Genomic DNA, 13314 nt, shown 5'->3' with positions numbered 1-13314 from the left:
GACTTTCAAAATTTGGGGATTTGTCCAGATTTGGTGCGAGCAAGATGCAACAGTGATATCTATCTCAGAAATTGCAGGAATTTGCGACATTTTGTCCTTGACATTTGGGGCTTTTCATGTATATGCACAGATTGGGTTGAAATTTACCCAATTTCTGGACATTAATGCACATTGGACCTTGTGCAATTTGGGGCTTTTGCAGTTTGGGCAAAATTTGTGCAGCATTTGGTCATTTTATGTACATGCAGGTTGAATTCCACGCAATTTGGACATCAACACTTGGTAAAATTCGGGGGTTTTGCTGAGATTGCTCTATTTTGGCAAAATTGGCCTGTTCTATGCATGATAGAGGAAATGTAGATATGCGGTTGATACTTTGAGCACAAAAATTTTGGGGCTTTTGACCGTTCGTGTCAAATTTTATGCCCATGGGTACAAGTACAACAGAAATTGCAGCTAAAATTTAGGATTTCTCATGTAATGTGATGCATATGCCTTTGGAACAGCTGTAATCAGTTGTGAAATGATGTAGCACATGGTTTGGTGCTTTTGAAAATTTAATTACAGATCTGAAATCTGTGCTTCTTAGTGGTTATTTATTATTGGTTGGTACTTGTTTGTACCTTGGTCGCTTGGGTGACAGTTTTGGGCCTGCATTTGCTGTTTTTTGGTCACATTTGGGTTGAGAATCATGGCTGGCAGCAATGACAGCAGTAATGTAATGCACATAAAGAAGCTTGAAGGAGCACATAACTTTGCAGTTTGGCAAAAGTAGTGCTACAATATCCTATTGCAAAAGAAGTAGGCAAAGCCGATCAAAACACAAACAAGGGGCAAAGCCCGCGGACATGGAACAGGAAGATTGGGATGAGTTAAATGAGCTTGCGCGCTCAACCATCGAGCTATCGATTTTTGATGCCTTGCTGTTTAACATTGAAGGTTTGGATTTTGCATATGCTATATGGACTCAACTAGAAAAACTGTATGCACGGAAGAGTGCTACAAGCAAAGTGTATTGGATGAAAAAGCTTATGGATTTGTGTATGAAAGAGGGTACATCAATGTTTACTCACTTGAGTGAGTTTAACTCTATTTTCAGCCAGTTCGTTGCCTTGAAGTTCATGATTGATGAGGAATTTAAGGCTACTTTCTTGCTTTGCACTCTACCAGAGAGTTGGGATACATTCAAGACTGCTATGAGCAATTCTAATGTGATCCTTTTGTATGCTGATGTAGAGAGTGCTCTACTCATGGAAGAAATGAATCGGCAGAACAATGCATCGAGTAAGTCTTCGAGTGCTTTGTATACTAGGGGCAGATCACAGCAAAAAGGCAAATATGATAGCAAGGGATGCAGTAAATCACGTGGCAAATATATTGAATGCCATCATTGTGGCAAGAAGGGTCACTTTAAACGTGACTGCTACAAATGGAAGAAAGAGAAAGGAAAGGGCAATAAGACAGATGATAGCAAGAAAGAGAAGAAATACAGTCAGCCTAAGAAAAGCAGTGTCAAAATTGAAGAGGTGAATACAATCACTCATGACAGTGATAGTGGGAGTGACGTACTCTTTGTCTCTTCACATTTGGTACACATGCTTTACTTGCAGACACATATGATGACATGTATACCTGGATTCTCGATTCAGGTGCTTCCTTTCATGTCACCCCATGTCACCCCTTATCGTAAGTGGTTCTCTGACTATACAGGGGGTCGATATGGTGTTGTCCATCTTGGGGACAACTATGCATGTGACTTTGCAGGTATTGACAGTGTGTAGTTGGAGTTTCAACATGGCTCTGTTTTCACACTTTAGCATGTACGGCATATACCTTAGCTCAAGAAGAGCTTGATTAGCTCAGGGCAGCTAGATGATGATGGTTTTCATATCACCTTTGGTGATGGAAAATGGAAGATCTGTAAGGGATCTAGGGTTATTGCTAGAGGTTGCAAGAGTGATACTTTGTATCCACTTCATATATCTAGTGTACGTGACCATGTTGTTGCTGTGACCGAGTAGCCAAGTGTTTCTTTGTGGCATGGCCGGTTGGGACACATGAGTCAAATAGGAATGAAAGTGCTTTCTCGTCTGGGTTCCTTGCCTTGTCTTCGTTATGCTGATTTTGAGCATTGTGATCATTGTATTTATGGTAAACATGCATAGAAGTCTCATAAAAGGTCTCTTTCTTTAAAATCTTCTCCTCTAGAGTTAGTACATTCGGATGTATGTCAGATACGAGGGTTATCTTTAGGGAGAAAGAAATATTTTGTCACCTTTGTTGATGATGCTACACGGAAGGTATGGGTTTACTCTATTCGTAGTAAGGATTAAGTGCTTGACAAGTTTAAAAAATTCTTTGCGTTGGTTGAAAATCAGACAGATAAAACACTTAAATGTCTTTGCTCTGACAATGGTGGGGAATTTGTGTCCAAGGCTTTTCAGGCATTTTGTGACAGCAAAGGGATAAAGAGCGAGCTTACTGCCCCTTATAATCCACCCCAAAATGGAGTTGCAGAGCTTATGAATCGGACCATATAGGATAAGGTCCGTACGATGCTGTCTCATGGTGCATTACCCCATGGTTTTTGGGCAGAGGTTATGACAGCCGTACACTTGATTAATCGGTCACCAAACAGGTCTTTGGGGAGGGAGTTTTTCCAAGAAGTGTGGTCGGGCAAGCCACCTTCATATGCTCATTTGAAAGTGTTTGGCTGCAAGGCTTTTGTGCACATTCGTAAAGAAAAACACAGCAACTTGAGCCAAAGTCTTGTAAATGAATTTTCCTAGGATATGGTGATGAGGGTGAAATGGGGTATAGATTGTGGGATCTCGAGAAAGGGAAAGTAATATGCAACAATGATGCTATCTTCTGGGAAGATCGCATGCATAAACAGCCTGAAAAGATTGAGGAGGTCCGTAGGGTTGTATTCCGGGAAGAAATACCTTTTGGACAGCAAAATGTGCCCGTTGTACAGCAGCAAATACCTGCTGTAAATGAACCTGTAAATATTGAAAATAATGCTGAAAATGATCAGCCAGCTATTGCCCATGATAATGAGCCACTACATGTGCAGGAACAGTCAGGACAGCAAGCTATTAATGCTGATTTGCCGGCTGAAATGCCAGGACAGCAAGCTAAAAATGCTCAACTACCAGCAAACAATGATCATTGGGTTAGGAGATTGTCTAGGGCTACTAGACAACCTGATAGATTTATTCCTGGTGCAAATAATGTGGCTGATTATGTCATGTTGATAGACTTTGGTGAACCGTCTTGCTTTAAAGAAGCAATGGACAGACAGGACAACAAGAAATGGTATAAAGCCATGCTGTCAGAAATGGAATCTCTTGAGAAAAATGACACTTGGGACTTGGTGCAGTTGCCTAAAGGGTAGAAAACACTTTCATGCAAATGGGTTTACAAGATGAAGGTCACATCTAGTTCCTCACCAAAGTAAAAGCAAGATTGGTTGCAAAGGGGTACAAACAGGAGTATGGAATTGACTTTGATGAGATTTTCTCTCCTGTAGTCAAGATGACTACATTGAGAATCATTTTAGGCTTGGTTGCAGCTGAAGATATGGAACTCATACAAATGGATGTAAAGACTGCATTCTTACGTGGTGATTTGCATGCGGACATATATATGCAGCAACTTGAAGGGTTTGTTGAAAAAGAGAAAGAAAAGATGGAATGTAAACTCAAAAGAAATTTGTATAGGCTGAAACAAGTACCAAGAGAATGGTATGATAAGTTTGATACATTCATGCAGTCTCAAGGTTTTCATAGAAGTCAAGTGGATCATTGCTTGTACACCAAGAAGGCCGCAGATGGCAGCCTTATTATCTTGGTTTTGTATGTAGATGACATGCTGATTGCTGGTAGGGATACTCAAGCCTTGGACTCGCAGAAGCAAAGTCGTCATGCAGCTTTGACATGAAGGATCTTAGTGATGCAAATCACATTCTTGGCATGCGAATACTCAGAGATAGGTCGAAAGGATTACTCTATCTATCTCAGCAGGAGTATATCTCCAAGGTTTTGTAGCGTTTCAATATGGATAGGGAAAAAACGATTGGGGTTCCATTGCCTCCATATGTGAAACTTAGTACAGAGGATAGCTCTACATCTGATGATGAGAAGGCTGAAATGGCCAAGATAACATATGCTTCCGTTGTTGGCAGTTTGATATATGCTATGGTTGCTACATGGCCTGACATTGCCTTTGTAGTGGGAGTGGTTAGCAGATACATGGCAATCCTTGGCAAGAAGCATTGGGATGCAGTGAAAGGTATTATGAGATACCTCAAAGGTACAAAGGAGTTGTGCATTTGCTTTGGAAAGCAGAAGGCATTTGTTGTTGGCTTTACGGATGTAGACTTTGTTGGTCATGTGGACTGCAGAAAGTCCACTTTTGGGTATGTGTTTACTTTCACAGGAGGAGCAGTCTCTTGGATCTCAAGGCTACAAAAGTGTGTTGCATTGTCCACTACTTACAGAGGCAGAGTATGTGGCTGCCACTGAGGCATGCAAGGAGGCTTTATGGCTTTCACGTCTGGTGGGAGAGCTTGGCATCACAGAGTTACGTGTTCTCCATTGTGATAGTCAGAGTGCTATCATGCTAGCACGGAATCCTGTCTTTTATGCAAAGACAAAGCAGATACAGATGAAGTGGTACTGTTCGTACCCCTTTGCAACCAATCTTGCTTTGTACTTTGGTAGATAGCCCATATCTAACATAGCAAATGTGCCTTTTAATTCAGTCTTGAAATTTGCAAACTTTGATTCTGGCAAAAGTACCAAATCCCAAGTGCCATTCTTCATAAGAGATTCCATCTTTGATAGCATTTCTTTTTGCCATTTCTTACTATCCTGTCTATCCATTGCTTCCTGGAAGCATGATGGTTCACCACAATCTGTTAACATGACATAATCAGCCACATAGTTTATTCCAAGAACAAATCTATTTGGCTATTTTTGCACTATAGTCGACCTACGGACCCAATGGCCAATATTTGCTGGCTGTTAAGCCTGTAAATCTGCAATAACAGCTTGCTGGCTGCACTTTTTTGAGCATACAATTCTTCAAGCCTTTGCCGCATTGCATATGCTGAATTCAGCTTCTCAATGTTAAAGAGCAAGTTGTCTGACATTGAGAGCTCAATGGCAGAGCCAAGTCATCCCACTTGTCTTGTTCCATGTCTGTTGGTTTGATTCCCTTTGTTTTGATGGGCTTTACATGTTTCTTTTGCACAAGACATTGTAGCATTGTTTTTCCCAAATTGCAAAATTATGTGCACCCTCAAGTTTCTTTATGTGCAAAAGATTACTGCTGTCACTGTTTCTAGCCATAATTTACAGTCCCAAATTGACTAACCAGACACCAAAGGCAAGCCCAAATGTGACACAAGTGACTACAGTACACAAGAGTATCAACCAGCAATGAAAATCCCAAGATTGCAGAAATTTCAGGTCTGCAAATAGATTTTCAGAATTAAAATATGTTGTTTGCTGCACTTCTTAAGCAAATTTTGACACATTTAGAGACCAAGCCACCAGTTACATGTGAAATCCCCAAAATTTCATTGCAATTTCTGCTCCAAAGGCATTCCTGAGCACAAATTTGACAATTTGGATTAAAAGCCCCAAAATTTTTAGAGGATAATCCGTTCAGATTGCATCAACACATGTATCCAAGTGCATACACTAGGCAATTCTTGCACAAATTGATGAAATTCTGCAAAAGGCCCAAATTTCTTGGGTCTGGTGTGCACAAATTTCACTGAAATTGAAGAAATTTCATTGAAATGTGAAAAGCCCCAAAACTTCACGAGCAAATGTGCACCGGTTTTGCAATTTTTGAGTTAGATTGTCCACTTCTGCATTAAAGTCTCCAAATTTGGGAAAAGCCCAAATTTTCTTGGTCAAAATTTGACTTTGTGCCTTTGTGTGTGAACACTTGATGGAGAAAAAAAAAGGAGGATATTTCTGATTAAAAAAAACATTGACTTTTGCCTATTGTTGTGCCTGGCGCCGCGTGCCACGTTCGTGACAACACGGTGTGGTCGCCGGTCCTGTCCGCCTGGCTGTGCGTGAATTGCCGTCTTGTTTGTAGTCTGGTCGGCGCGTTTGCGCATCATCGTTTACAGTGGTCACGTGCTAGTCTCGACTCCCCTACAACGTGTTGTCTACCGCCTGTCCATGTGTCACCTGTAGTGCTTGCGACCTGCTGATTGGTCCGACTGCTACCTATTGCTTGCTACTTGTTGGCTTCGGGAAGCGTGCACAACTTGTGCTCTGGTACCAGTTTGATGGACAATTTTTTTTGAGTTGAATGGATGATGATGATGAGGCAACGGATGACGATGATGATGAAGAAGAAGAAGAAGGAGAGAGAGAGAGAGAGAATTGGAGAGAGAGAGAGAGATGGATGGGTGAATGGGATGGATGGATGGAGAGAGTGTGTGAGTGAGTGAGTGGTGTGAGTGGTGTGTGGTGTGGTGCGTGAGTGGTGCGTGTGTGTGTGTGTGGGTGTGTGTGTGTGTGTGTGTGTGTGAGGAGTCGACGCGGCGGCGGGCGGGCGGCGGCGGCGGGCGACGGCGGCGGCGGCGGGCGGCGGACGACGACGACGAGGGACGACGACGACGACGACGACGACGACGACGACGACGACGACGACGACGACGCCTGTTGAGTACGAACTAGTCACTGAAGACATTTTTGCTGTAATCCTTAGCTGATTACTGATTCAACACTAAAGCATTGCTTTCGACTTCCATTCAAGTGCCATGGACCCACCAATTCAAGGGAGCCAATGGTATTGTGGCAATGGAACCATGAAACTAGCATTCATTTCAGGGAAAGGGTGGCAACGACTTGATTTAACACTAATTATAGCAAGTATAAATTCATATAAAGTGAATGCAAATGTTACCACTTAATCTTGGACATTGGACACTTGATTGGCCACAAAACTAGGTCTCCTTGTGGTATTTCTTTAACTTGTATTGCCAAAGGTTAAAGTACATCGAGATCTAGCTTCATCTTCTTCAATCTTCAATACATCTTTCTGTCCATAGCAACTAGCAAGTTTTTAAACCAAATTGCCCATTGGTTTGATGGGGATTGGCCTTCAATTTACTCCTAGAAAGACAAAATTTAGCCCAAATTCAATGTTGGTTGATTGACCTCTTGAAATTGTGTGAAGTCCCCAAATTTCCATAGAGTAGCTAAGCTGGTAGCAAACTTGAGGTACATCGCATCGAGTTGCGGGATGTTAAAGAAGTTTTTGTTCTTCTCATATTTGTTGTGTACTCTTTATTCCCTTGTTGAGATTTTGTTCGCTACGCTGTGTAATTTTTATAGAATGAGGTTTCACTAGCCTCTAACAGCCCTTTTCCCTCTTGCATGGGAAGGTTTTTGCCAAGTGGCAGCCTTCTAATTGCATTTTTGAGAAATTTTCATCCTAGTTAATATTCTAAAAACTAATTTAATTATTAGTCCTTGCTTTTAAAGAGACACTATACTAGCCAACAATTAAATTGGCTAGACCAATTTTGTCAATCTAGTATTCTTGAGCACTTATTAGTGGCTGAAATCGCACTAATTCATTAATTATACCACTTGGCATGATAAGTACAACTTATTAAAACTCTTGCCTTTGGCACTTGTTCACTTCTCAGGGGGTCCTTAGCCTATTATTGTGAAATAACTATCGTGCATATCACATATACACCTCACATTTGCACATTTAATCAACAACTTAATCAAATGCTAAGCAAAGCATTAAGATTTCTTATTCTCATTAAGATGAACTTTAAGCTTATAAGGCTTTTTGGTGACATCTTCAATGTGTGTATGGGTGAATAATGCCCATAACATGCTATCATAATCGCGCTCGACCAAACCCTGAGGTGACAGCTAGCCATCTCCATTGGTGATTGATTCTTGTGCTAATCAACTCCATTTTTTTGTGATGTGTAAAGTACGGTGCATTGATTTATGATCTTAAATGAAGACAAAAGTGCAATAAGCACTTTAGACATGTACTCCCCTCCCCTCTATTTATATTAAACATGACCAACTTGCAATCATTGTTTTTTTTGTCATGCAAGGAAATATTGAAAACATCAGATTCCTTGAGACCAATGGAAGTGACATAGTAGATGTGCTTTTGCAAGTGACGGAGCTTGCAAAGCTTTGGATGCATTACTATGCACAAGCTGTATTTCTCGAGTGGCACCAACACTATGAACTTTGCAAAGTAGATACCCCTCACAAATGTGCTTTTGCGCTTGGAAACTCAAAGCCATGGATTTTGCCAAGTAGACATTTGTCACAAATGTGCACTTGTACAAAGCACCCACATTTCAAATGGCCAAACCATGCATGCCACAACTTAGTAATGGAGGTAGTAGAAGAGTCCACTACCAATGCATCGGAATTAGATTGTCGGTTGTAGATATCAAGTCAATATATCCAACCATATAAAGCGCTAGTTATAACAATTACATGGGCACCAAGAACGTCCCACATTATACATCGTGCTAGAACAAAATAAATGCCAAAACTATTGGTTGTAATAACATATACTCTTGCAATGGCTAAACCCACTTTGCTTCTTTCTGTCCTTAGAAGCCTTGAGGAACTTGAAAATCATACCCATTCTTGTGACAATAGTTGCATCTCTTCTTTTTTGGTTGTCACCTCTTGGCTGACTACTCAATGATGAGTTCCCCTTGGGTCTTATGCTTTCCACCAGATGACGAGCCCACCTTGCCTTTATCTTTTTGTTAGGAGACAAAGGCTCCATCAAATTTATAGAGATTGACATTGTATTTACGAGTAGTAGATAATGTCTGAGGTTAGTTTTTGAGAGGAGTGGAAGAGGCTATGCATGAATCTATAACAATCTTCTCTTTAATTGTTCCAAAGAAACTTGGAAAATCTTTCAACTAGAAATTTGGCTGTGGGGTGGAAATAATTAGTTATTACCTTATCTTTCAATTCACACAAATACTTTCTTTAGTAGGTGTAATCATTTTTGCAAATGGCAAGTTTTGTCTCTACCATATTTGAGTTTTACATTACTAGTTATTGGAGTTGACATGTGGGTTTGCCTCTAATGCCTTCAAGCATCAGGCCCAGCTTTGGAAGTAAGGACAGAATCCCTTTCCCAAGTACAAGCAAGGGAAGGGGAATTGAGGAATGCAAGCATGTTCTTTTACCTCATATCCATTGTGGCAGTGCCTGTACTCAAATACTATATCAGTGGAGGACTCTACCTAAGCTTGTCTTCAAAGAGACTTGGCTTGAGGATAGCAGTGCTTTGAGTCACATCATTTGCAGGTGTGATTGGCTCCAGGATCTAAGTTCCTAGGAGAGTGTCATCGCCGTAGTGACAGTCCTATTCCTGGTGTGGTCACCAATGTCGATTCTACCTGACCATCCATCTTTGAGTTTGGTAGTGGAGGTGGTTCATATTCTGGATTTGGGCCTCCATCTTGTCTCAGCCTATGGCCTTACATGTCTTGGCTCTGAGGTTATGGTGCAGTTCGTCTTTGTAGAGGATGCTACTTGAGGAGCTGGTCTTTGGGCATGTTGTCAGAAGCGCGGGCTTTGTTAACTCCATTCCGCTTCTTTTGTGTGTGGTCTTCTTTGGCATCTCCTCATTGCCTCACCCATTCGGCTATTTTCCATCCCACAAGTTCCTACCTATTTCCCACAATCTCCTTTGGTGGTTCCTTTGATCCTCTATTCCTTGCAAGGGGGATACAGTATGGGTTATGTGGCTGTGGATTCCCTGGTCCTTGTATTAGTTTCATAGGGGTTCCCCAAGTTTGTGAGGAGCTTTCTTAGGGATTCTCATCTTCATAGGGCCTGTACCTCATGCAATGGCTGCTTTGCCTCTTTTTGAGCCATCCTTGCTGCTAGCATGCCCATCCATGCCCTTTGGTCCTTGATGTCCATTTTTTGCAAGAATGCATTGCGGCAACTTTGGTAGCTCATCACTATCATCTTTTGGTCAATCAGGTGACTTGGCTCATCCACTCTTGAGTGGAAATATTTGGTTCGAGGCCTCTTCACTCCGTTTGACTTGTTCTTGCTTCCCATATAGTTGTGTTCTTGCTTGGAGAAGGATCATGCTTGGTTGGTTCTCTTCATCGACAGAATTCATCAACATTGACATGTTCCGATCTTCCGTTGGATTTTCTGCTTTTGCCTTGGGTCATGGCCCACACCCAAGATCTGAGAGGGGCTGTTAGCAGAATGTTTTCCTGTGTCTTTTTTTTTGCTTATATTCTGCTTGTGAGCCTCACTCAGAATCAGACAAGGAGATTAGGAGCTTGATAGTGGCTGTGTCCTCAGTCTCTCTTTTATGATAGGACCCTTTTCCACAACTGTCCCTGCCCAGTCCCAATATTTCCTACCCACGTGGCACTGCAGCAGTTCTATCTACACTCTTTTCTGCTGTTCATAGCATCTTCCTGCCTGGGATACCACTCTCCTGCATCAACAGACATTTTGGACAGCTGGGCTGACACTGTGTCCCCTTTCCTGGAGAGTGGATATTTCGCAAGAGATGACCATTTATCTTCAGCAATCTGCCAGTTTTCAGGTGATATTGCCAGTCAGCCAGTCACTTATTTGCAGGCTATTTACAGCCACATGCTCCTGTCCTCGCAGGTCATTGAATGCAGCTGATTTCTGCCTTCCTACTGCTGTTGCAGTCATCTGATCCAGCTGTGATCATCTTCTTTAACTTCCTCAGTCAGATTCTCATCTTTTGCCATCATTCCAACCTGGCATTCACACATGCAGAGGCTGACTGTTCGCAGCAGCCAGCTTGTATGTGCATTTGGATCAGAGGGTATCATTCCATCTCATTTATGTTTCATCTTCTCTTGTCATCTCTCCATTTTCGTTTGCTTCTGTTGCTCACTTTCACAATTCACTGGCTGGATGCCCTTTTTGACTGCTTATGGGACTGGGATGTAGCAATTATAAAGGTCACTTAGCCATTTCCTGCCTGCTTCATATCATTATCATGTTTAACTGGGCGTCATCACAGTGCCACTCATGTGCTCATGGCCACATCATGGCTGGTGTACCTCATGGTGTGCTGGTCATAGGTGGTTAACTTAAAACCACAGCTTTTAACCCAAAAGACCAGCATTTTTTTGAGAGTGAGTGACTTTGGAAGTCCTAAAATAATTATAAGGGGATTACTTCATTTTGGTTTTTAGAGCTTGCTTTCAAAATCTATATGATGCCCAGCCTGATAGAAAGCTACCCAATATTAAAAGCTACAGGGTACCCACCCTTGACAGAAGGCTACCCCTCCTGCCAAATTACTGATGTATTGTTGATACTTGTGATCACCTTTAGCTCATCAAAGTTGCAAGTCTGAAGATTTGCCAGTGAAATTTTTTAGGGTTGTATGTTATATTGAGCACAGCATTGACATGTTTTCACAAGTCAATTGGTAGTCTAGCAAGAGCACACAAGCCTGCAGTGGGGTCATGCAATTCTTCTTAACAGGTCATCTGTATGATTCTACACACCAGAAGCACCAAGTCTCTGATGCTTTGTACCTACTCGCTGCTAATGAAGCTACCACACTTCTTTGCTCTCAAATGCACGTCCAGTTTGGATCTAATGCTGGCTCCTGGAAAGCCAACATTAAATCCACTCCAGAGTTACCTTGTTTTTAACTATCAATGATCAGGATGAGTAGCGAGGACTTTACATGTCCTTTGCAAAGAAGCACCTCAATCTGTATAATTTTGAGCTGAGCATTCTGAAGTAACTTAAGCAGAAAGTATGTTTGACATAAGCTGAAAGTATGATCTTTCACTCAGATCTATGAAGCTGTCTCTTGCTTGTCTTTTCTCTTCTCATGCCTTTTAAATAAGCCTGTCTTACATGCAGCAATTTCTACATTTTAACATGTTTTGCAACATTGTCTTGTATCTTTTGTTGTTCAATGCTTAACATGGAATCACTGCTGTGGGTGGATCTCTCTTTGAAACTTTTTGTTGGAAAGTGACATGGTGTAAAGTTAGAGGAGTTGGAAGTCATGTGTCTTTTGTTCTTCTGGCAGCTTGAGGTGGTTTTGTCAGATAATAGTGCCATTGCGGACTCCGAGAAGAGTGTTTTCATGCAAGCTTTACAATCTTTTTTGCCTGCTATACGGGAGAAATTGCAGAATTTTGAGGATGAACTCAAGGCACGGTGATGTTTGTAATGCGAACCTATATGCACTCCTGAGCCGTTTTGGAAGAAAAACTTATCATGCAACTGAGATGATTTGAACATCCACAGCTCTTCTTCTGGGAAAGAATGTCGTGGTTCGTAAATTCAATGAAAATGCGTAAGCAATTAGACTTTCCACAGAGCATGACTTCTCTGAGCAGTTAATACATTCTAGCCTTCGTGGCTTTTTGGCTAGCTTGTACCACTTTCTTATCCCTCAAAATTGCTTAAGATTTGTGACTTGTATAGCTTCTTAATCGTCAATTGAACTTTATTGGAATCTGTTATTGTGTATATGTAATCCTGCGTGAAGATGTCTATGTTAGATTTGGGTGTAATCACTCAAGTTCTGACGATAGTTAGGTTTTGATTTTCATTAACCTGTTTTTCCTTTTCCTAGATTTGGTCAGGGCCTTACTCCGATGGCAAGGAAAAACCTACATATTGAAGCCAGCCTGTGTTGGCAGACAATTCTTTACAATGTCTACAATCTGTAAAACCTTGCCCCACTGGATGATAAACCGTGTGAAGGTTTTAAGCATTTTATTTCGTTTACCTGGTAAGCCTGTTGATCTTTTGGCCAATTAAATTTGGGATCATATTGGTGATCAACAAAAGTGCTCTAATTGCTCTTAGCAAGATAATCCCTTCCTGCTAATATTTTACCCATTCAGGGCCTTAATTTGTTGGAGGATATTCAAATATTCTGGAGCAACCTTAGGCCTCAAAAGAAAGAAAATTAACCTGCAAGCTCTTTGAGAGAGAACTTCTGATATTAAGTAATCAAAAAAGAAATGCTAGAAAAGATGTAATATTTTGAGTAAAAACATATTCGACCTATTGGAGAACAAATGCTAGGCAGATTAACATTATCTGTGGCCAAATGTACCAAGAATCAGACTGTAACTGATATTGCCTACAGCATCGATCCTTCACAGACCACAGCTTCTCCAAATTGACAAAACCATGGTCCAACCATATCTCCAAATTGATATAACCAAGTCCTCCCCAAGTGCTAGGCTGCATACTTCCTTCCAAGATAAAGTCGTTACTTATC

General features: G+C 41.3%; 1 protein-coding gene across 1 annotated transcript in view; it reads left to right on the top strand.

Annotated features, from left to right (window-relative positions):
- The window catches only part of LOC148017121 (chaperone binding / ATPase activator), a 31016-nt gene extending 18517 nt beyond the window's left edge, over positions 1–12499 (top strand). The window contains exon 6 of the mRNA XM_087663115.1: positions 12106–12499. Coding sequence (XP_087519241.1) covers positions 12106–12240 — 135 coding nt within the window. The 3' untranslated portion in view covers positions 12241–12499. The remainder of the gene's footprint in view (positions 1–12105) is intronic.
- The last annotated feature ends 815 nt before the right edge of the window (positions 12500–13314 follow it).

The sequence above is a fragment of the Lygodium microphyllum genome, chromosome 22 (genome assembly GCF_053477565.2).
Source record: "Lygodium microphyllum isolate KBCC chromosome 22, Lygodium_microphyllum_v1.1.10, whole genome shotgun sequence".
Taxonomy (NCBI): domain Eukaryota; kingdom Viridiplantae; phylum Streptophyta; class Polypodiopsida; order Schizaeales; family Lygodiaceae; genus Lygodium; species Lygodium microphyllum.
This window is presented reverse-complemented; position numbering and strand designations above follow the sequence as displayed.